Below are 20,652 nucleotides of genomic sequence, written 5' to 3'. Positions count from 1 at the left end.
CGCTCCTGAGCATTAGTCAATTTTATATTTCTTCACTGTTTTTGAAAGAGTTATTGCATTTGTTGATGAAAGCCGTCCTTAGTGTTTCAATACTGTGTTTCCAAACAGTGAGAGACCCCGGACCTGTCACCCCAAACCCAGCTGGTGATTCCAGGGCCAAACCTCGGCCCCCCTCCGTGCCTGGAGAGCAGGGTCCCGGATCAGACCCACTCTCTGTGGCCGGCTCCTAGCCAGGGTGGCGGCCCCAGAGCTTCCTGGAGAGCCACAAAGACTTGGTGGGTCTGTGTCACCGTCAAGATGATCCACAAATGCTCACCTTGGGACCCCGGATCTGTGTCCCACCCTCTAGGAGGCACTGAGACCAGAGGGACGACCAAACTCAGGGGCTGCGACTCCCCAGGGGAGGAAAGAACACCAACGGGAGGCAGCACCAGGGCACACGTGCCAGGTGGCAGTGGGCTGGGCTGCCTCCCTCTCCTGGTGCCAAGCACTGCCCAGGCTTCTCTCCTCCTCCCTTGCCCCCCTTTTGTCCCCTCCCCTCCTGGGTTTCTCAGCCTCCAGGAACTTGGTGGGGGGTGGGGCGTCCAGGATGTCAGCAAGCCCTACATAAAGGGCTGCAGAGCAGGCGCAGGTGGCAGAGCCTTTGCTGGAGCTGCCTCAAGATCCCAGCATGAAGCTCGTCTTCTCTGCCCTGCTGTCCCTCCTGGCCCTCGGTGAGTGCAGGGTCCTGAGGGGGCGAGCCCCACCGAGTGGGCATCCTGGTCTCTGTACCCCAGGAGGTGGGAACCCCCGTCACTGTGCACCCCCAGGTGGTTGCCCTGGTCCCTGCATCCTGCGGGGTTGGCACCCAGAGCCTGCAGTCGCTGGGGGTGCGGCTCCTTGGGGAGGAGCTGGAGCCAGCACTTCTACTCAGAGCTTCCCCAGTTCCACGCCAGCCTGGGGCAGCCTCCTCCAGGAAGTCTGCTGGGAGGGGTCTTCCCGGACACCCCCCCCCCCCAATTTTGTCCTACCAGGACCTTTGGTACCCAAGGTTTATGTGGGAGGCAAAGGAGACTCAGAGAGGATGAGTGACTTGCCCAAGACACACAGCAGACCTAGGGCTCAAGATCGCATCTCCTGCAAGGCCTGTGCTGACTCGGGCAAGGCAGAGCCTTTCTGAGCATCAGTTTCTTCCCACACAGCTGTGAGGGGCAGCAGCAGGGCGCCAGCTGCGCAGTGGCAGGCACCTCCCCACATCGGGGTCGGGGGTGGTGGCCAGACCTCCCGAGGAGACCTTTCTCAGAGGGCAGAGAGAGAGAGATTTCTGGTTTCAGAGGTGCCCAGGCTAGAAGGGACGACATAGAAGAAATGAAACAATTGTGAGTTCTGTACCCACACATCTGAAGCAATTTCTGGGCGCTCTGACGGCACAGGCCAGTGATGGACATTAGTAATGTCGTGTCTGAGGGGCGGGGCTTCCTCGGTGAAGGGGAGGCTCCCGGCAGCAGCAGAAAGGACCCTGATTGGCAGCGCGGAGGCTGTGAGTGGGGGGTGGGGAGTCAGGGGGGAAGTCCCCCAGTCCCATGCCAGCCCAGTGCAGCACCCTCTGGGACATCTGCTGGGTGGGGGGGGGGGGGGTGTCATTAGAGAGCAGCAGTGAACTTATGTCCCCAGCCTAGGGAGCACGGTGCCCCAGTCCCTGCCTGCTGGTCCCCTTCTCCACACTCCTTCCCCTGAGTGCTAGGCACCCCTCTCTTCTCTCAGGCAGGACTGGGCCGGGCCAGGACCAACCATCTTCCTTCTGCTCCCTGACCTGGGGCCTGCTGGGGGCGGACGGTGGAGGGGGGCGTGTATGGGGGGAGAGGAGGGCCTGGAGAGGCCAAGAGGCAGGAAGCCTTGCTTTCCCGGATGTGGCCATGGGCCATGGGCCAGGCTTTGGCGCAGAGCTGCACCCACTGTTACTGGAATCTTCGATTGTTTTGGCCCTGAGCCCTGGAAGCCCCAGTCTCCTACACACCCTCCCGGGTGCCTCAGACACCTCGGGGTTGGCTGTGCCGGGTTGGCCCACGAGTGGAGGAGGCACGGGGCACATCCAAAGGGGAAGGGCTTACACAGCCAGGTGTTTGTGTGTCTAACAGCTTTCCTGGGTGCGTTTTACATCGCACGGAATTCTATGCCGGTGATTTTCAGCAGAGCTGCCAAGTGGGGGAGCCATCGCTGTAAACCCGATGAGCACATTTGCACCCCCTTCCTCATGACCGTCCATCCTCATTCCCACCCCTGTGTCAGGCGGCCACTAGTCTACGTTCTGTTTCTATGCGTTTGCCTTTTCTGGACGGTGCATAGGCGTGACATCATACACTATGTGGTCTCCTGTGTCTGGGACCTTCCACATAGCATAAACGAGGTGCATTGATATTGTGCCCATCAGTTATTCCTTTAAAAAAAATAAATAAATATATTTTATTTATTTATTTATTTTATAGAGAGGAGGGGAGAGGGATAGAGAGTTAGAAACATCAGCTGCCTCCTGCACACACCCCACTGGGGATGTGACCATAACCAAGGTACATGCCCTTGACTGGAATCGAACCGCTGAGACCCTTCTGTCTGCAGGCCGACGCTCTATCCACTGGGCCAAACTGGTTCAGGCTCAGTCATTCCTTTTTATTGCCAATTCCATTGCGTGGATGTGGACGTCCATGTTGTTTTCACCTTTTGGCTCTTCTGAATAATGCTGCTTTGAATATTCATGCCGGAGTCTTTCTGTGGACATCTGTTTTCATTTCTCTGGGGAATTTATCGGGCCAACGCTCTAACCAACTGAGCTACCCGGCCAGGGACCTGTGTGGCTTGTCAGGGCTGTGAGGTACCTGGTGCAGCCTTCTCCCCAGCTGTACAGATGGTAGCCCCAGCGGCAGGCTGGGCAGGGGAAGCAGTCTCGCTAGGGGCACCCCACCCATTTGGTCCACCACTTACTGCAGCTACTGCCCGGGAGTCAGGTGTCTTGTCCTGGGCTCCCTTGGCATCCCTTGGGGAGATGCTTATAGACTCGACACTCTAGACGAGAGGAACCCGGATTTAGGCTGGAGTTGCCACTGCTGAGCAGCCGGCCACTCAGCCTCCTCAAGAGCCAGTTTCCTCACAAGTGCAAGTGGGGCCAGGCCGGTGGGAGAGCCCCATCAACCCATGCGAGGGATCACCTTCCCTTCTCCAGGGTGGGAAACGCGTCAGTCACAGGAAGGAAAGAACCCAGAGCCGCTGCAGGTCTCCTGGAGTTCACCGAGCACCAGCCCTCTGGCCAGGGCAGCGCGCTCACTAGGCCAGGAAGACACCTCCACGAGAGGCGAGAGGCCTGCCTTAGAGGCACAGTGGAGGGAGAAGGGGCGAAGCGGGGAGAGGCGGCGGAGTCTGGAAAAGTCCGTGGGAGGGTAAGGCAGTCTCTTCCGGGGGCAGTGGCTGAACCCTTACCCCTTGGCCTTTCTCCCAGGACTGTGTCTGGCCGCCCGCAGGAGGGGCGTTCGATGGTGCACCATCTCACCGGCCGAGGCTGCAAAATGCTCCTCGTTGCAGCGGAATCTGAGAAAAGTGGGCGGGCCCTCCGTCTCCTGCGTAAAGCAAACCTCCTACACGGGATGCATCCAGGCCATCGCGGTAAGTCAGCGCCATATGCTGGGCAAGACCAAATGATGGAAGGGCGAAACCGGTTTGGCTCAAGGGATAGAGCCTCGGCTTGTGGACTGAAGGGTCCCCGGTTCCATTCCGGTCAAGGGCATGTACCTTGGTTGCAGGCACATCCCCAGTAGCGGGTGTGCAGGAGGCAGTTGGTTGATGTTTCTCTCTCATCAATGTTTCTAACTATCTCTCTCCCTTCCGCTCTGTAAAAAAACAAATTGATGGAAGGGAATGGGAGGAGAGGGTAAAGAAGGGGAGGGGATGGGAGGGGAAGAGTGGGGAGGGGAGGGGAAAGGAGAGGAGGGAAAAGCATGGAATAATATGAAAGCCTGTGCTCTCCCCTCCCCCCTCTGCTTTTCTCCCTGGGCGCTTGTCAGCGGGGCGCGGGCCTCTCTCTGGACAGGGCACTATTTTGAATGCAGAGATCAGCCTCCTAAAGCGGAGAGACCATGTGTGTGGGGAACCTGGGATCGCAACATAAACTGTTTTTGTGTCTCTTCTTTTAATTCAAAGTTATAAACTACTGAGAGGGGCGTGCTCGCCAGAGTTCTGCAGGGTGCGTGCGGCAAACGTGGGTTTACAGTTGTTTGTATGGAAAAGAACCCAACCATTAAGAAATAATAACACAAGAATAAACTCTGTCTTGTGTACCCACATCTGCACACCTACGTTTGCCTCGCCCTGTACAGGGGGGTGGGCACCTGAGAGAGAGGCAGCGAGCCAGCCTCCAAGGGTGAAAGCAGTTGGGCTGGTGCCCGTTTGTCCCAAAAAGAGGGCCCCTCGGCTCGTGCCCCCTGTCCCTGGATGTGAGCGGACATGGTCAACACTGACCCTTCGGAAGGTCCTTCCAGCCCCAGAACCTTCTGACGTCCTGCGACCCCCTTGCCAGCGTTAGGGCGGGTTCGCTCCTGAAGCCGGCCTGGCCGCTTTGCTTTCAGGAAAACAAGGCGGACGCTGTGACCCTGGACGGCGGGCTAGTGTTTGAGGCCGGCCTGGAGCCCTACAGACTGCGGCTTGTAGCCGCCGAGGTCTACGGGACGGAAGACAGTGAGTTCCCCCTGGAGCCCCGAGCTGGGGTGGCCTTGGCCTTGGCCCTGGGCTCTGTGGAGTCAGACCCCTAGGTGGGGTCTCGGACGGCATCACACTTGAAGGCACAGAGACCCCGGTGCTTGGAGCCAGAGGTCACCCACTGCGGAGGACACCGGTTGTTCCCTGGGGGTCAGGACAGGCTCTGGGCAGCTCCAGGCCCCTCCCCCCAGGGGCTCCTCTCCCTTGGGTCCTGGCCATGAGCTTTCCATCCCCCCCGGCCCTCCGCAGAGCCCCAGACCCACTATTACGCCGTGGCCGTGGCCAAGAAGGGCAGCAACTTCCAGCTGAACCAGCTGCGAGGCGTGAAGTCCTGCCACACCGGCCTGAACAGGTCCGCCGGCTGGAACGTCCCCATGGGCGCGCTTCGTCCGTTCCTGAACTGGGAAGGGCCCCCCACGCCCCTTCAGGAAGGTGAGTCGGCGGGGCTGGGTGATGGCAGGCAGGGAGGGGTCTCTATGCGGCTCACACACAGCCGCTGTGGGACCACACGGGTGACGTGCAGGTGACTCCAAGGTTAACCTGGCGGGTTCGCTGCCCCGGCTGCCCCGGGGAGCTGGTGTCTGAACTTGAACCTCACAACACAGGTGGGGGGGGGGGGAGCATGCGGGAGGGAGGCTGGCTGTGGCCAGGGCTGCCTCACACACTGGTCCGTTTCTCTGTGTCCACAGCCGTGGCCAGCTTCTTCTCGGCCAGCTGTGTGCCCTGCGCGGACGGGACCCGGTACCCCAACCTGTGCAGCCTGTGTGCGGGGACAGGGGAGAACAAATGTGCCTGCTCCTCCCAGGAGCCCTACTTTGGCTATTCCGGGGCCTTCAAGTGAGTGAGACCGACCTCTTCTCCCCAGTGGCCCGAGTGCCACAGGTCCGCAGGCCAGCAGCCCTTCTCTGCGGCCCCGGGGAGAGCTCAGCCTGCCCGTGGGGGATGGGGAGGAGGTGCGGGACAGGCTGAAGGAGTGTTATCAGAGACAGCAGCCAGTCCAGGATGGCGGGCTGTCCAGGCTGATGTTGTTCTATCCTACATGGGACCCCCTTCCCCCTCCCCCACAAACTTGCAGACAGCGAGCTCTGCCCAGTGGACCCCCTGTGCCTTTCTGCCCCCAGGCTGGGGCTGACATTGCCCTCCCCCCTCGCCTCTGGGACTCAGGCAGCTTTGCAGAGGGAGGCCTCCCTGCCTCTTGACCGGCCAGGGCTCACTTGGCCATCAGTCTTGGGAGAAAGAACCAACCCCATGGCCAAGGACACTGAGACTTTGCCCTCTGGTGTAGAGGCTTCAAACTTCTCTTTTATGTAGAAATACATATATATATTATTGATTTTTTTTTTTTACAAAGAGAAATAGAGAGGGATAGAGAGTTAGAAACATCGATGAGAGAGAAACATCAATCAGCTGCCTCCTGCACTGGAGATGTGCCTGCAACCAAGGTACATGCCCTTGACCGGAATCAAATCCGCAGTCCGACGCTCTCTCCACTGACCCAAACTGGTTTCTGCTCCCTTTCAGTTCTTAAGGCAAACGGTGGGGGCTTCTGGTCAGCAGCTGAGTCCTTCCTCCTCCGATTCTACCTGGAGAGGGCTCCTGCTGCCTTCTCATTTGGGGTGTCCCAAAGCCCCCAAGCCCTGCCCTCCGAGGAGCAGCACCCATGGAGAAAGCCCTGCTCCAGGCTGACGCCCCTGCACCTTCTCATTTCACAGGTGTCTGAAGGATGGGGTTGGAGACGTGGCGTTTGTCAAGGACAGTACACTGTTCGGTAAGAGCAGAGAGAGGAGCTACAGGGCTGCCTCCTTTTCTTTTATCTTATCACTAGAGGCCCGGTGCACGAAATTTCTACACGGGTAGAGTCCTTAGGCCTGGCCTGCGATCAGGGCTGCTCAGGTTCCCTGCCTCCCACACTCCCACCCTCCCCACCTTGCCTCTTCCTTTCCTTGCTCCCTCAGTGCCCCGCAGCTGCTGGTTGCATGTCATGTTTCATGTCACCCCCTGGTGGCCAGTGCACGTCATAGCGAGCAATTGAACTTGAGGTCTTCTGACACTTTGCATATTAGCCTTTTATATATATATTATTCTAAACACTGAGCTAATTAGATTCCTCAATTCCTGGCACACTTTTTTGTTTCTTATCCTGGGTCATCCTGTCCTTCCCTTCAACATAGAGAGTTCCACGACTCATTTCTTTATGTGTGCCCTCTTACTGTCTTGTTAGAGTCTTCCTGAGGGAGCCCGCACTGAAGCACAGTAGCTGGGTATGCACAAATGACACATTCTACCCAGAACCACTGGGGACAGACCCATGACATTCTCTGCAAGATCTCCCAAGACAGACCCACCACACTCACCCACGACCTCAGGAGATAGGCCCATCACACTCACCAGCACCTCCAGAGACAGGCCCACCACATTCCATCCATTCTTATTCTTTCTAGAGATGTGGGTAAGTCAGCACCCCCCTGGCTGGTCCCTTGGTTTGTCTCCATCACGTGACCCTTTTGTAGGTGGGGTTGCCATAAAAACAGATGATGTCTGGCTCTGCTTCCTTGGCTCACCAGCACCACACGGCCCATGTGATCTACTCAGAGCATCACTGGGCTGAGCCCTAAGGCTTGCTGGGTGCTGTCTTTACCTTTCTGAGTGCTCTGGACTCTAGAATCTAGAGCAATCCACTGTCTTTCTTTCAGAGCCCCTAATTTTGTCAACCGTGTAAGATTCCATGGGGGGAGAGGAATTCGAGCTCATGATTCTGCCTGGTGTAGGCTGCTCCTCTGGGTCCTCCAACCCCCTCCTCCCCTCTTTCCCCAGAGAACCTGCCAGACAAGGCTGAGAGAGACCAGTATGAGCTGCTCTGCCTGGACAACACCCGCAAGTCAGTGGATGACTTCAAGGAGTGCTCCCTGGCCCAGGTGCCTTCTCACGCTGTTGTGGCCCGGAGTGAGAATGGCAAGGAGGACTCCATCTGGAGGCTTCTCAAGAAGGCACAGGTAGCCACACTCCTAGCCCTCCCACCTGCCAGAGGCTCCTTCCTCCCCTCACTTCCTTCCCTTCTAGAAGCCCCTCTGTAGCCTCCCTGGCCAGGCGTGTCCTGGTCCATCGGGCTGCTTGCCTAGGCTGTCCTCTGGACAGCAGAAGCTACGGAGCCCCTCTAGCATTGCTGACCAACAGTGTCTCATGGGCGAAGCTGGGAGGACAATGCAACATTCTCAGGACCCCAAGGTGCTTGGACCCCAGCAGCACCCTAAAGAATAAGCCGTGTCTGAGCTGTGTCTCAGAAATGGCCTGAGCCCCTTACAGGAGGGAGGAAACCAAGCTTCCCGCTCTCAGAACCACCCCCAAGTCCCAGATACTCTCTTTCACCGTTGTGGTTTTGTTTCTTCCTTATTTACCACGACACCATCAGTTCTGTTTTGTCCTTAATTAGGAGAAGTTTGGCAAAGGCAAGTCGTCGGCATTCCAGCTCTTCAGCTCCCCTCCCGGGCAGAAGGACCTGCTGTTCAAAGATAACGCACTAGGGTTTTCGAGGATCCCCTCGAAGGTAGACGCTGGGCTGTACCTCGGTTCCAACTACGTCACTGCCATCAGGGGCCTGAAGGAAAGTGAGTGAGGGCTGGCTGGTGCGGTCGGGGAGCCACAGCTGAGACCCCGGGGAGAGCCCGTCACACCCCCTGGAGCCCAGGCAGCGGGGCCCCGCCCTCCAGTGGCCACTTCCCCATGTCCCAGCCACCGGGGTCTCTGCCAACCGAGTGAGGGCATTTGGATGTGCGGGAGTGACTCCGACAGCACGTGTCAGCCGTGATTAATGCTGCCACGTGTCCCTGTGCATGGCACCCTCCCCAGCCCTGGCAGAAAAGTCAGGCTGCCTCCTATGGGGTGAGCACACGGAATGTGGGCCGAGAGAGCCGGGGCCCCCTGGGGTGAAGCCGGAGGCCTGGCGCACGCTGCCCTGGGCGTGGGCTCTGGGCCTGGCTCGGGAGACCCTAGTGGGCCTGCTCAGGCATGGGGGCGTGGCGTGGAGTCTGGGTGAACCCAGAGGCAGCTGCCAGCCTTAGGGGCGGTCAGAGCTGGGTTCAGGGTCCCCTAGGCCCGTGGTCAGCAAACTGCGGCTCACGAGCTACATGCCGCTCTTTGGCCCCCTGAGTGTGACTCTTCCACAAAACACCACGGCCTGGGCGAGTCTATGTTGAAGAAGTGGCATTAGAAGAAGTTTATGTTTTAAAAATGTGGCTCTCCGAAGAAATTTCAATCGTTGTCCTGTTGATATTTGGCTCTGCGGACTAACGGGTTTGCCGACCACTGCCCTAGGCCATCTCTGGGGAGCTTATCCTGTGGGACTGAGATATTAGGAAAGTCGTCACACTAAGGGGTCAAGGGTGGGTTAGAGGCCAGGAGAGGAATGGGACTGAGAAACAGTGAGGAGGGCACCCGCCCCGGAAGGGGCTGGGCGCTGACCGGGGAGCGGGCGAGACAGATGCCCGGAGACTCTGCCACCTGGAAGCAGGATTGGTCCACACCCACGGGAAGGCCCAGCGGGAAGGGTGCTCAGAGTGGAGCCCGGGCCCCTGGAGGTTGGCAGCGGGGGGTGTCCTTAGCCAGGCGCCGTGCCCCTGTTGATGCTGTGTCCCTCCGGGCAGCGGCGGCCGAGGTGGAGGCACGGCGCACACGGGTGGTGTGGTGCGCCGTGGGCCCCGAGGAGCAGCGCAAGTGCCAGCAGTGGAGCAGCCAGAGCACCGGGGCGGTGACCTGTGCCACCGCCGCCACCACCGAGGACTGCATCGCCCTGGTCCTGGTAGGGGCTGCCGCTGGCCAGCCTGCGGGCCTGCGGTGGGGCAGCGGGCTCCGGGGGATTCCCCGGTCCTGGGCATCCGCTTGGAAGTGGTTGGGCGCTAAGGGGCACTGTGGTGAGGTAGGCGGGGCGGGGGCCGGCGGGGGAGTCTCCTCTGGCCCAGCGCACAGAGTGCAAACAGGCACAGCTTTCTGTCAGAAAACTGTAGGTTGTGGGGTTGCCACTTGTCTGATGACAAGAACAACGCACGATCATTGCAGGTAGTTTGGGGAGAGACAGGGAGCTGTGATGTAAAGTAATTAAAGAAAAGCCAGCTGGGACTCACCCAGAGAGACACCACCGCTGAGGTTGGAGTATTTCCCACGCAGCACTTCCAGGGGCCTCGCTGCCTAGGCCCGCCACAGCAGCGGCTCCCACCTGTCCTTTTCACTTAACGGTTTATCACGGCCACGGTGCGTGACCACATAGTCCTTGAAAACACTCTGAAAAAATGATTTCAGGGTATCTCTTAGGGGGATGTGGCTTGGTCGTGACTCTATTCCTCTCTGTCCCCTTCTTTTGTTATTACCAATAACCCCGTGATGCCTTTCCTTGAGTAGAAACCTTCATAGACGTCTCCAGTTACTTTTAATATTGTCGTAAGCAAATTATTACTGGGCCAAAGAGAGCGCCTGGGACTCCCGATGACTCCCCTGGCCCGCGCGCATTCCTCCTGCCAGGAGCCGATATAATTAGCAATCGCAGCTCATTTGTCCATCATGTTCGGTGCAGCCCCTGGAGTGTAGTCATGGTCCCATCTGTCTCCGGAGGGAGTGAGGCTGTGCAGGAGGGTGTCCCAAGGGCACCCCAGGGCCCAGAGGGTTTGTTCAGGGGATGGAGGAGGAGTGCGGTCTGGTTAGGCTCTTTCCGGTGGAAGTGACAGCAGGAAAGGCCCGTGGCTGGCTGAGGGTCAGCAGCGCTCACGGCGTTCCCTTTGGGTGCTGGGTTCGAACACTCCCGCCTCTTCCTGCTGCTTTCCTGGGACAGCTGACATCAAGCCGTTCTCTCAGAGAGCGGTCAAGCCAGGCTGAGGCCCCAGAGCCGCTTGTCTTTGCAGAAAGGAGACGCTGACGCCATGAGCTTGGACGGAGGATTCATCTACATCGCGGGCAAATGCGGTTTGGCGCCTGTGCTGGCAGAGAGCCAAAGTAAGTGTGTGCGTGGGGGTGTCCTCTCCAGTGTATTCCCCCTGGGCCATGGGCTGGGGGCACAGAGGAGCCGCCCCACTCAGTGGGTCCAGGTGGAGACACTGACTCCTGGTTCAATTCCCCGTCAGGGCACATGCCTGGGTTTTGGGCTGGATCCACAGTAAGAGGGGGTGGGGGGTGTAGGAGGCAGCCAATTCATGATTCTCTCGTCATTAATGTTTCTCTCTCTCCCTCTCCCTTCCTCTCTGAAATATATATATAAAAACGTTAGTTTAATGTATTTTAACAGCAAACTTACAGGAACATCACAGAAAAGAGACAATATTAAGAGCACGTACTTGCATGTAGGGCAATTGCTTCTCTTCTTAATTTTTGGAAATATTTCAGGAAAGTATAATATGCATGCAGAAAAGTGCACATAAGTGTACAACCCCATGGCATTTCACACAGGTGCATCCCCTGGCGCTAGTGCCAGATCAAGACACAGCAAGGTTCACAAGTCCCTGTGTGTCCTCCCGTCACCAGCCCCCTAACTCCTGAAAGGATACAGATCAGTTCTGTTTATTTTTGAACTTTATGTAGAAGGAGCCGCACAGCGCACGCTTGCTCAGGGTTATACTTGTGCGATTCCTCCTGTGGTGCGCGGTGTGGATTATTCAGTCCTGCACAGTTGTCTACGGTGTGGCTTGCCCGCCGTTACTTATCCCTCTGGGTCATTCCCAGGTGGTGGCACCTGTGAACAGCTCTGCTCGGGAAATTCTAGTCTGTGTCTGTGGTGGACACATGTGTGCAGCTGTGCTGCCTGGAGCTGCTGGGACAGTCTCTTCGCATTCAAGTCTGCTCTGTTGAGATTTAAAAGTTTGCGACTTCTCAATGAATCAGAGCATTTCACGACATTTTGCTTGTCTTTCCTCTTTCAGAATCCGAAGAGAGCAGTAACCAGGACTGTGTGAATAGACCAGTGGAAGGTGAGTTGGAATTGGTCATTTTCAGGGTCCAGGGTAAGTTCTTGGTGCTGGAGGAAGAGGAGGCAGGAACTTTAAAAAAACTCACAGAAAGAGATGCAGCCAAAGTTCTTATGAAGACGCAAGTAATCCGCAGATAATTACATGGATGTTAGATTGACCTTTGCACTCGGCGGAGACCTTGCAGGGTTTCTCTTTGCGTCCTGGCCACGTGGCAGGAGCGGTGCTCCGTCCCCATCTACTGTGGATGCGGAAACAGTGGCTCTGAGAGTCTCCTGATCTCACTCAGAGGCCCAGACACTGATGCTGTGGCAGCTCCCATCCCTTGTGTTAACGCCCTGCTCTGCGCACCAGCCCCACCTGCCCGCCAGAGCTGGTGCTGGCTCAGCTTCGGAAGAGCTGTGCGCTGCCCACAGTGGAAGCCTGTCAGGTGCACCGCGGCGGGAGAACTGACAGCACTTAGCCTGGTGGCCGCCATCGCTCTGGCCCAGTGCGTATTACAGCTGGTGATTTATGTACCATTGGGGTCACGCTAGACGTTCAGTGTTTGTGGCGTTAGGAGCTCCAATTTAAAGGTGAATTTCTAGTTTATAACTCAGGGGCAGGGTGTGGTTGGTCTAGGGTGGTCCCCAGCAATCACTGAAAGAATTCTTACTATCTCATTTCATAGCCCAAAGGACAGCAGCGTGAGGCTCTGAGGTCCACCTAACAATGTGGTACCTGAGGGGAGGGGCGGGGAGGAAGCACTGCTGATGATGCTTCTTGACCAGCTTTGGCCTGAGGTGCAGACAGCTGCACCAGCGTCCATCTGCCAGGCCCCTGGAGATTAAGACTTGTTCTTCTGTCATCCAAACTGCGGCTCGCCAGCCACATGCGGCTCTTTGGCCCCTTGAGTGTGGCTCTTCCACAAAATACCACGGCCTGGGCGAGTCTATGTTGAAGAAGTGGCGTTAGAAGAAGTTTAAGTTTAAAAAATGTGGCTCTCCAAAGAAATGTCAATCGTTGCACTGTTGATGTTTGGCTCTGTGGACTAATGAGTTTGCCGACCGCTGTCCAAGGGTATCGAGCCGTGGCGGTTGTCAAGAAATCAAATGCTGGCCTCACCTGGAATTCTCTGAAAGGCAAGAAGTCCTGCCACACCGCTGTGGGCAGGACTGCGGGCTGGAACATCCCCGTGGGTCTGCTGGTCAACCAGACAGGCTCCTGCAAATTTGGTAAGGAGTGCGGAGGGAGGAGGGCGGGCCACCCCGGGGTGGGCGTGGCAGGTTCCACGGGAGCCTCAGGGAAGGAGCCGGTGGGGATTTGCAGGCCCACAGCCTCTATGGGTGTCAGCAATTTCTCCAGTGGCCGCCTCGCAGTCCTGATGCGTTGAATGGTTCTCTGCACATCTGCCCCGCCCACCCCACTCCGAGGTAACACACTGGCCTCTCAGTCCGTTTCTCTGCACATGGCCAAGTGCAGTCCCCAGCTCGAGGTTGTGGCCATGGGACCCTCTGTGGGTCCCATCATAGACTCGTCCCCAGCCCCAGGCAGGTTTCCTGCCAATGCCTGCAGTCTGAAGGCTGTCCCAACTTCCGGTGGGCCCTGGATTGGTGGTGACACGTCACTGCTTGTGACAGCGGCCGTGCCCTCTCTGTCCCGGGCAATAGAATGAGGCTGACCCGGGCGGCATCCCCTGCGAGGTGAAGGCGTGGGCGTGAAGTCAGGTAGGAAGAGCTGACGTCCCGGGTGCCTTCCCGCAGATGAGTTCTTCAGTCAGAGCTGTGCCCCCGGGGCCGACCCGAGCTCCAACCTCTGTGCTTTGTGCGTTGGCGACGACGGGGGCCAGAACAAGTGTGCCCCCAACAGCAACGAGAGATACTTCGGCTACGCTGGGGCTTTCCGGTGAGTGCCCCCAGGAGAGAGGCCTGTGCCTCATCCTCCAGCGTCTGGGCACTGCGTTCTAAGGGGCCAGACATGGCCTGTCACAGCAGAGACAGGGGCTACCGTGGGGTCTGCTGATGGGCTTTCCCCCCCCCCACACACACACACACACACTCACCACCCCGGAAGTGCAGGCTGGCACTGGGCTGCGTGGCCTCAGCTCTGCAGGGCTCCTCCTTGTGGCCTGGAGCCAACGTCAACCTCGGTGGCCCTCAGTGGCCTCATCCTCAAAGCCAAATGGGTAGAGCCCGGGGGATCTTACATCCTATCTACAGTTCGGGTTTGTGGGAAAGGGTCATCTTTCATAGCCACCACTCTCTCCCCCACGCTAGGTCCTCAGGTTTCCCATTTCACTTTTCTCTTTGATTTCGGCCTGAGAGATGGCAAAGAGCAAAAGCAGCATTGCAGCGCTATTCTCCACTAGTGACGTGGAAAATAACAAAAAAAATAGGTTTTCAGAATGATAACCAATTAGTTGTTTATTGATGATCCACAACCCACCGTTTGTAATCCCATTCATGAGGATTCTCAGTGGCGCTTACTATATTAGGGGTTTGGAGGGCACAGAGTCCTTCTCTCCATTCTCCAATAATATATTTCACCAGCAGGTGGCATCACGCATCTGCGAGCCACACGGGGCAATAGGTGGTCTTGGAACATTTTAGTATAAATTCAGTAGCCTTCTCTCCAAGGACGGGAGGACATAAAAGTATCGTTTACTGTATTGTCTCCATACCCTCCGGTGTCATTGCATTGGTCTCCATATCTCCTGACATTTCTCCAAATCGGCAGTGCTCTCTGGCTGCTTAAGAGAGAAGCGCCAGAGCTGATTGTTAGCTCTGCATCAGCTGCCACATGTTGGCGAGTGTGGGCCTCACTGTAGGGCATTGCCCTGTGGGGCATCTAAGTATCAGATCCTACGGGCCTCTTCTTTGAGGTGATCGGATTTTGCTTGGGAGCCTGGGAGAGGTACGCGGCTCCGAATGAACCTTCCAAGACATAGTTCTCACTCCACTCCTCGATTTCAGCGTTGGGCCTCTGACCTCAACTGGGTTTGGTTCTCTAGTCCATAACGTTGTTCAGGTTCAATGTCCCTGTGAACAAACCTTCTCCTGCCAGGGTGAGGAGGAGCTGCCAGGGTGAGGAGGGCAGGCTCTCTCCGCTCCTGTTCTCAGTCGCGTTCAATGGTGTTTCTAGTTGTTGAGTCTTTCTGGAGTTCGCCGTGCACACCAGCTTTTTTTCCTGGGCTTCTACCACGTCCAACTTAGGTGACAGCTGTTTACTGCTCTGCTGGGTCAACTACTGCTCAGCCGCTTGCTCTCTAACTCCCAACTGTTCTCATGATCTTCTCTCTTTCTCTCCTTGTGCTCCTCTCTCTCCTGTAAGCTTAAAACTTTAAAAAGAATCTCTCAAATATCATTTTATTGGAACTTTAGGAAGTGGGAAGCTACACATATGTGTTCAATCAAAACACAAAATTCCTGGAAATACTTGTCTTTATCTTGTCTGTGTTTACTTCAGTGTTTCAGACTTGGAAATGTATATAGCAAATATTTATGAAAACTGATAGTTTCTCTTCTCCGGCAATGAGTTTCTTTTCTGGACCCTGGTAGGTGCATGGCGGAGAATGCGGGGGACGTTGCATTTGTGAAAGATGCCACTGTCCTGGAGAACACTGATGGTAAGCAGTTTCCCTTTCCCCTTTGGAGCATCACAGCGCCTCCTACTGGTCATATTTGCAACTGGGAAGATGTACAGGTTTTTAGACTTTTGATTAACTTTGAAATTTTGTACTATGGTATGCAACATGGTAATGTCTATAGGTGTCACATTGATTTTTAACCCCCCAATTCTTTCTGTCTATCCCCCCCCCCCTCTCTTTTACACACACACACACACACACACCACCAATGCTCAGTAGCAAATGTCTCCTGGCTTTGTGTAGACATCCACAGAAACACACCATCTGCCTGTTCCAGCCTATGGAAACTGAATGTTGATAATACTAAAACATACACACACACACGTGCGCGCGCACACACACACACACACACACACACAAAAAAAAAAAGAAAGAAAGAAAGAAAGAAAGAAAGAAAAGGAAAAAAAAAACCACATTGCAAATAAAATTTCCCTTCATACAAGGAAACAAGGCCCTTCATTCAGCCCCATATGAGTCACTGTCTGGAAATTCCTTGGGAGTAAATGGGAACAAAATCATAGGCAGATGCAGATACCAGAAGAGAATCTATCAGATGATGTTGAATAATCACTCTCCTGACCTTGAGATGAAAAGCATAATGACCATTTTCCAGACTGCACCCCATCTCCTCAGTCCCACTCAGCTTCCCACCCTTCCCGCTCAGCAGGTGCCCTGCCATTTCGCCCCCTGAGAAAGAGCTGCCCAGCTTTCTGCCCTCCTCCTTCTCAGACATCAACAGTCACAGCCACTCCTTCCTCCTCACATCCCCTGGGAGAGGGGTCAAGGCCGGACATGTAAACTTGGAATGACCCAGCATCAAATGGACCAAGACAAGAGCACGGATGGAGTGTTTTCTTGAGGGGGATGGCAAGAGAGTAGCAGAGGCCTGAACAATGAACCCACATTTGCATGTACACAAGACATGCATGAGATTCTATTTAGAATTTATGAACCATTCATCTAAGTGGTCTCCAGGGATCAGATGTCAGATTTAATTTTAAACTGTAGGGTTTTACAACTGTGTTTTATTGGAACTGACTAAATGCATTTGAGAAACCCTTAGACGAGCATTTGAATATGAAAGGAAAGAGGAAACAATTTGTTCTTGAACAAAAACCAGCTGTTCTTTTTCTGGGACTCACTGGAAAATATGGCACAGATAGGTGGTTTTCTTCTTAGAAACTAAAAAATTAAATTATTAAATTAAATTAAATTAAAAATTTAACAGCTTTGCCCGGCCAGCATGGCTCAGTGGTTGAGTGTTGACCTTTGAACCAGCAGATCACAGTTCGATTCCCAGTCAGGTCATATGCCCGGTTGCAGACTCTATCCCCAGTAGGGGACATGCAGGAGGCAGCCAATTGATAATTCTCTCTCATTATTGATGTTTCTATCTCTCTCTCCCTACCTCTCTGAAATCAATAGACAATATTTTAAAACAATATTTAACAGCTTTATTGACATACAATTCACATACTATAAACCCACCCGTTCAGAGTGGACAGGTCAGTGGTCTCCAGTGCAGTCACTTCCGCCCTCTCTCTCAGAGCTGGCAGCACCCATCCACGTTCTGGCTCCCTAGATTGGCTTATTCTGGACATTTCACATAGATCTCATCCTACAATATGTGGCCTTTTGTGACCGGCTACTTTCAAGGCTCACCCATGTTGTGATGTGTACCCGTACTTCCCGCCTTTTCATGGCTGATACACAGCATTAATACATGTTTGACAACGCTTTCTTCTCTCCCCTTCACATCACCACAACCCCAGCGGGTACATTTCAAGAGGCCAGTGGATGGTGACACCCACCTAGAAGCCCCCTTGGACTGATGCCACCTTGTTCTTTCCCCAGGAAAGGGCACTGAAGATTGGGCTAAGAATTTGAGGCTGGAGGACTTTGAGCTCCTGTGCCTCGATGGCACCCGCAAGCCTGTGACTGAGGCGAGGAGCTGCTTCCTGGCCCAAGCCCCAAATCATGCTGTGGTATCTCGCAGAGAGAAGGTGGAACACGTGGAGCAGGTGCTGCTCAGCCAGCAGGTAGGCACCCCCAGGGCCCCTGCCCTCTCCCAGCCGCATGGGCTCTGTCAGGTGGGGTAACCGCAGAGCTGGGTCCACCCGCCCATGCCAAGCCCCTCTCTCCAGTCCCCCTGCCCGAAGCTGGTGGGGACAGTATTTGCTTCAGGCCACGGGGCTGCCCAGAGTCTCAGTGAGAACTGTCCCGGGACCTCTGGGACCGATCTAACTTCTGCCCTCAGTCTCCTGCCCCTGGCCTTGAGCTCACTGCCCGCCCGGCTCAGTCCCTTCTTCAGTTCTTCAGGCAAAGCGGTGGCTGCTGAGCCTTCCTCCCACAATTGGTAGAGTGGCTTACTCGACGCTCCCCGAGTCTGGGCCAACTGAGCAATGTCTAGACCAGGCCACTGCATTTGTCATCTCCAAAAACGGCTCACCCAGAACTTGGGTAGCTTTAAGGCCGTCTCTGAGAGTGGTGTGAAGGAAATCCTACCACGTCCTTAGAGTCTGCCATCTCTATTAGAACTCCTAGTTTTTGTATTAAAACATGGTGCCTAGCCGGTGTGGCTCAGTGGTTGGGTGTTGACCTATGAACCAAGAGGTCATGGTTTGATTCCGGGTCAGGGCACATGGCCAGGTTGCAGTCTCGATCCCCAGTGGGAGGTGTGCAGGAGGCAGCCAATCAATGATTCTCTCTCATTGTTGATGTTTGTATCTCACTCTCTCCCTCTCCCTTTCTCTCTGAAATCAGTAAAAATACAAAAACAAACAAACAAACAAACAACAACAAAAAAAAAAACCCATCGCATCTCCAGGTGCGCTTTAAAGATAGGGGCCCTGAAATGGTGCCCAGAGGCACAATGAGAGGCACTATGGAGCCCTCATGGTGCTGGTCAGAGGTCTGCGGTGGATGAGGTGCTCGGTGTCCCAGCTCAGCCCCGTGGGAGGTCTGGGCGTGGAGGAGAAACTGTGGCCCAGGGAGGCCAAGTGCCCTGCCACAGCAATGCCCTGGGGGGGGGCAATGATGTCCAGTGCAGACTGCCTCTCTGGGAGAGCTGGCCGGTTAGAATGCTGCCAGATCCCCCAAACCCTCAGCTGTCACTTAGTCACCCCTCACAAGTTCTAGGAAAAGAGGCCACAGATCAGGAAGGAAGGAGAGATGGCGGGAGGCGAGATCAGAGAGGCCGAAGGCCTGGGAGCTGCCCTGGGTGCATCTGTCGCCTGGGGCCTGGGCAGCAGGAAGACGTGGGACAGGGGACACGTGGGCCAAGGCAGTGGACGAATCCAGAATTCGGCTCCTTTTGGCCATCTTTGTCCCAGGCCTGATCCTGGCGGGAAGGGTGCTCTTGGTCTCCCTCATGCAGATACTCACGCAGCTCCTCACGTGCTGTCTGCCCTTTGACACAGGCTAAGTTTGGAAGAAATGGACCTGACTGTCCAGGCACGTTTTGCTTGTTCCAGTCGGAAACCAAAAACCTTCTGTTCAATGACAACACCGAGTGTCTGGCCAAACTTCAAGGCAAAACGACGTATGAGAAATATTTGGGAGAGGAGTACGTCACGGCCGTTGGGAACCTGAGACAGTGCTCCAGCTCCCGTAAGTGGGCCCTCGGGGGCACCTCCCAGAAACCAGCGTGGGGGAAGGACCCTCGGAGGGGAGATGGGTATACAAACGTTAAGGCAATGGAATGTCTCCGTGCGTCAGGAAATCACAATCTCATCCATGAGGTGAAAGAAATGGAGTCTAAAATAAAGCAGGCAATGATATGCTAAATTTTATCATTCTGAGAGTGCCATGCAGTTTTAGAAACTGAGCATGTTATTCAGAAAAATGAAATGGGTGTGTATGTATGTATATATGTATGTATATAATACATATGTATGTATATAGACACATATGTATTGAGAAAGGACAAATTCTGGTGTCTAGACAGTTACCACAAATACCAACAATAGAGAATACAAATGCTCAAAATAACATTTAGCCAGAAATATGTGCTGACAATAACCCAATCCTTTAAAGACATTAAGAAGACACCGCAGAGCACTGTGAGGCTCTGGGGAATGGTTCTGAGACTCTGTGGCCCCAGGTCATCCAGAATCAGAGGCATCTGATGGGGTGGGTGGGGGTGGGGGTCCATGGGTGGGGATAGGACCAAGAATCTCTGTATCAGTGACTCTCAACTTGAGAAATTTTGCCCTTGAGGGGACACTTGGTAATGCCTGGAGGTATTTTTAATTCTCATAACTGAGGGGCCGCTGCTGGTACCTGTGGGTAGAAGCCAGGGATGCTAAGAGCATAGGACAACCCTCACCACAGAAGTCCCGGCTGCAAATCTGGTGCCAAGGAGGAGACCCTGCTCTCTAACAGCCGAGGTCGGGGAACTGTGCTGCAGGTGTTTCTAGGCAGCATTCAGAGAAACACAGCAAGAGGGCCGTTCATGCAAGCAGCGGGCTCACAGTGGCATAGTCTGCACCCCCCCCCCCCCCCGAGGGCAGGGCCTGTCTGTCCAGGCTGAACCTCGGCACTTAGCACAGTGACTCATGAATGAGTGCATGAGTGACTGAGTAGTTCATACAGAGGATGCACATCCCTGCAGTCAGGGAACCGTCTATGTCGGTTAGAGACAAGGTGGTGGTGGGGGGGGAGTCATGTCAATCAGGCCAGAGCAGGGAATGGCCCAGGCTCATGAGGCCTCAGCTGCCACGGGCTGCCTTGGGCCGTGGGGAAATGTGAGCAGAGCAAGCATGACTGACAGGGGTGGGAAAGGGCGGGAGAAAGCCTCTGTTTTAGCACCTGCCTTGACTGATGTCTTGATGACAAATCAGTGTCTGAATTTCCTGCCTTGTTGTGTCCACAGCACTTCTGGAAGCCTGTGCTTTCCTGAGGAGGTAAAACCCAAGACAGTGGCTCAGTCCCGCAGAGAGCCTCGGCTCAAGCAGCCCTCGCTGCCCCCGCCCCCTCCCCGGCCCAACCCCTGACCCCCGGGGCCTCTTCTTCCTTCCCCAGGGGCAGTGTGCTAGTCACACCTATTTCCGCAATTCGCTGTGGTCTCCTTCGCAAACAATAAAACCAGAAATGCTGTTGATTTCCATTCCTTATTAAGCATCGTTCATCTTTTTTGGGATTTTGTGCTGAGCCTCAGGCACCGAGCCTCCTCTCTCCTGCAGCTTTGGGTGTGAGGCCAGATGGCCTGGGATCTCAGGCCAGACCAGAAGCTGTCCTCCCCACGGACGTGTGGCTGGACATTGACTCGGCCGTCTCAGTGTGTGTGTGCAGGCGTGAGAGTGTGTGCACGTGTGTGCGCGTGTGTGCGCGTGTGAGTGGAGTGAGTACATGTGTGTGTCT

At 55.3% G+C, this 20,652-nt stretch overlaps 1 protein-coding gene across 1 annotated transcript; it reads left to right on the top strand.

The window, feature by feature from the left end:
- The first annotated feature begins 577 nt into the window (after positions 1 to 577).
- LTF (lactotransferrin) lies at positions 578 to 20,401 on the top strand. Its single transcript, XM_084902043.1, has 17 exons — positions 578 to 713; positions 3,470 to 3,633; positions 4,593 to 4,701; positions 4,972 to 5,154; positions 5,412 to 5,559; positions 6,435 to 6,490; positions 7,537 to 7,715; positions 8,153 to 8,327; positions 9,363 to 9,517; positions 10,611 to 10,701; positions 11,622 to 11,669; positions 12,725 to 12,880; positions 13,409 to 13,550; positions 15,203 to 15,270; positions 17,146 to 17,330; positions 18,711 to 18,900; positions 20,165 to 20,401. Exons 1-17 carry the CDS (start codon positions 671 to 673, stop codon positions 20,197 to 20,199), a joined length of 2,127 nt encoding a protein of 708 aa, XP_084758169.1. The 5' UTR covers positions 578 to 670; the 3' UTR covers positions 20,200 to 20,401.
- Positions 20,402 to 20,652: the final 251 nt, after the last annotated feature.

The sequence above is a fragment of the Pipistrellus hanaki genome (assembly GCF_964339955.1).
Source record: "Pipistrellus hanaki genome assembly, chromosome: 13".
NCBI lineage: Eukaryota > Metazoa > Chordata > Mammalia > Chiroptera > Vespertilionidae > Pipistrellus > Pipistrellus hanaki.
This window is presented reverse-complemented; position numbering and strand designations above follow the sequence as displayed.

Coding starts and splice junctions, on each gene's coding strand:
- LTF (XM_084902043.1), top strand. CDS start 671: ATGAAGCTCGTCTTCTCTGCCCTGCTGTCCCTCCTGGCCCTCG. Junction 8,328..9,362: donor CATCAGGGGCCTGAAGGAAA/GTGAGTGAGGGC, acceptor CCCTCCGGGCAG/CGGCGGCCGAGGTGGAGGCA. Junction 9,518..10,610: donor ACTGCATCGCCCTGGTCCTG/GTAGGGGCTGCC, acceptor TTGTCTTTGCAG/AAAGGAGACGCTGACGCCAT.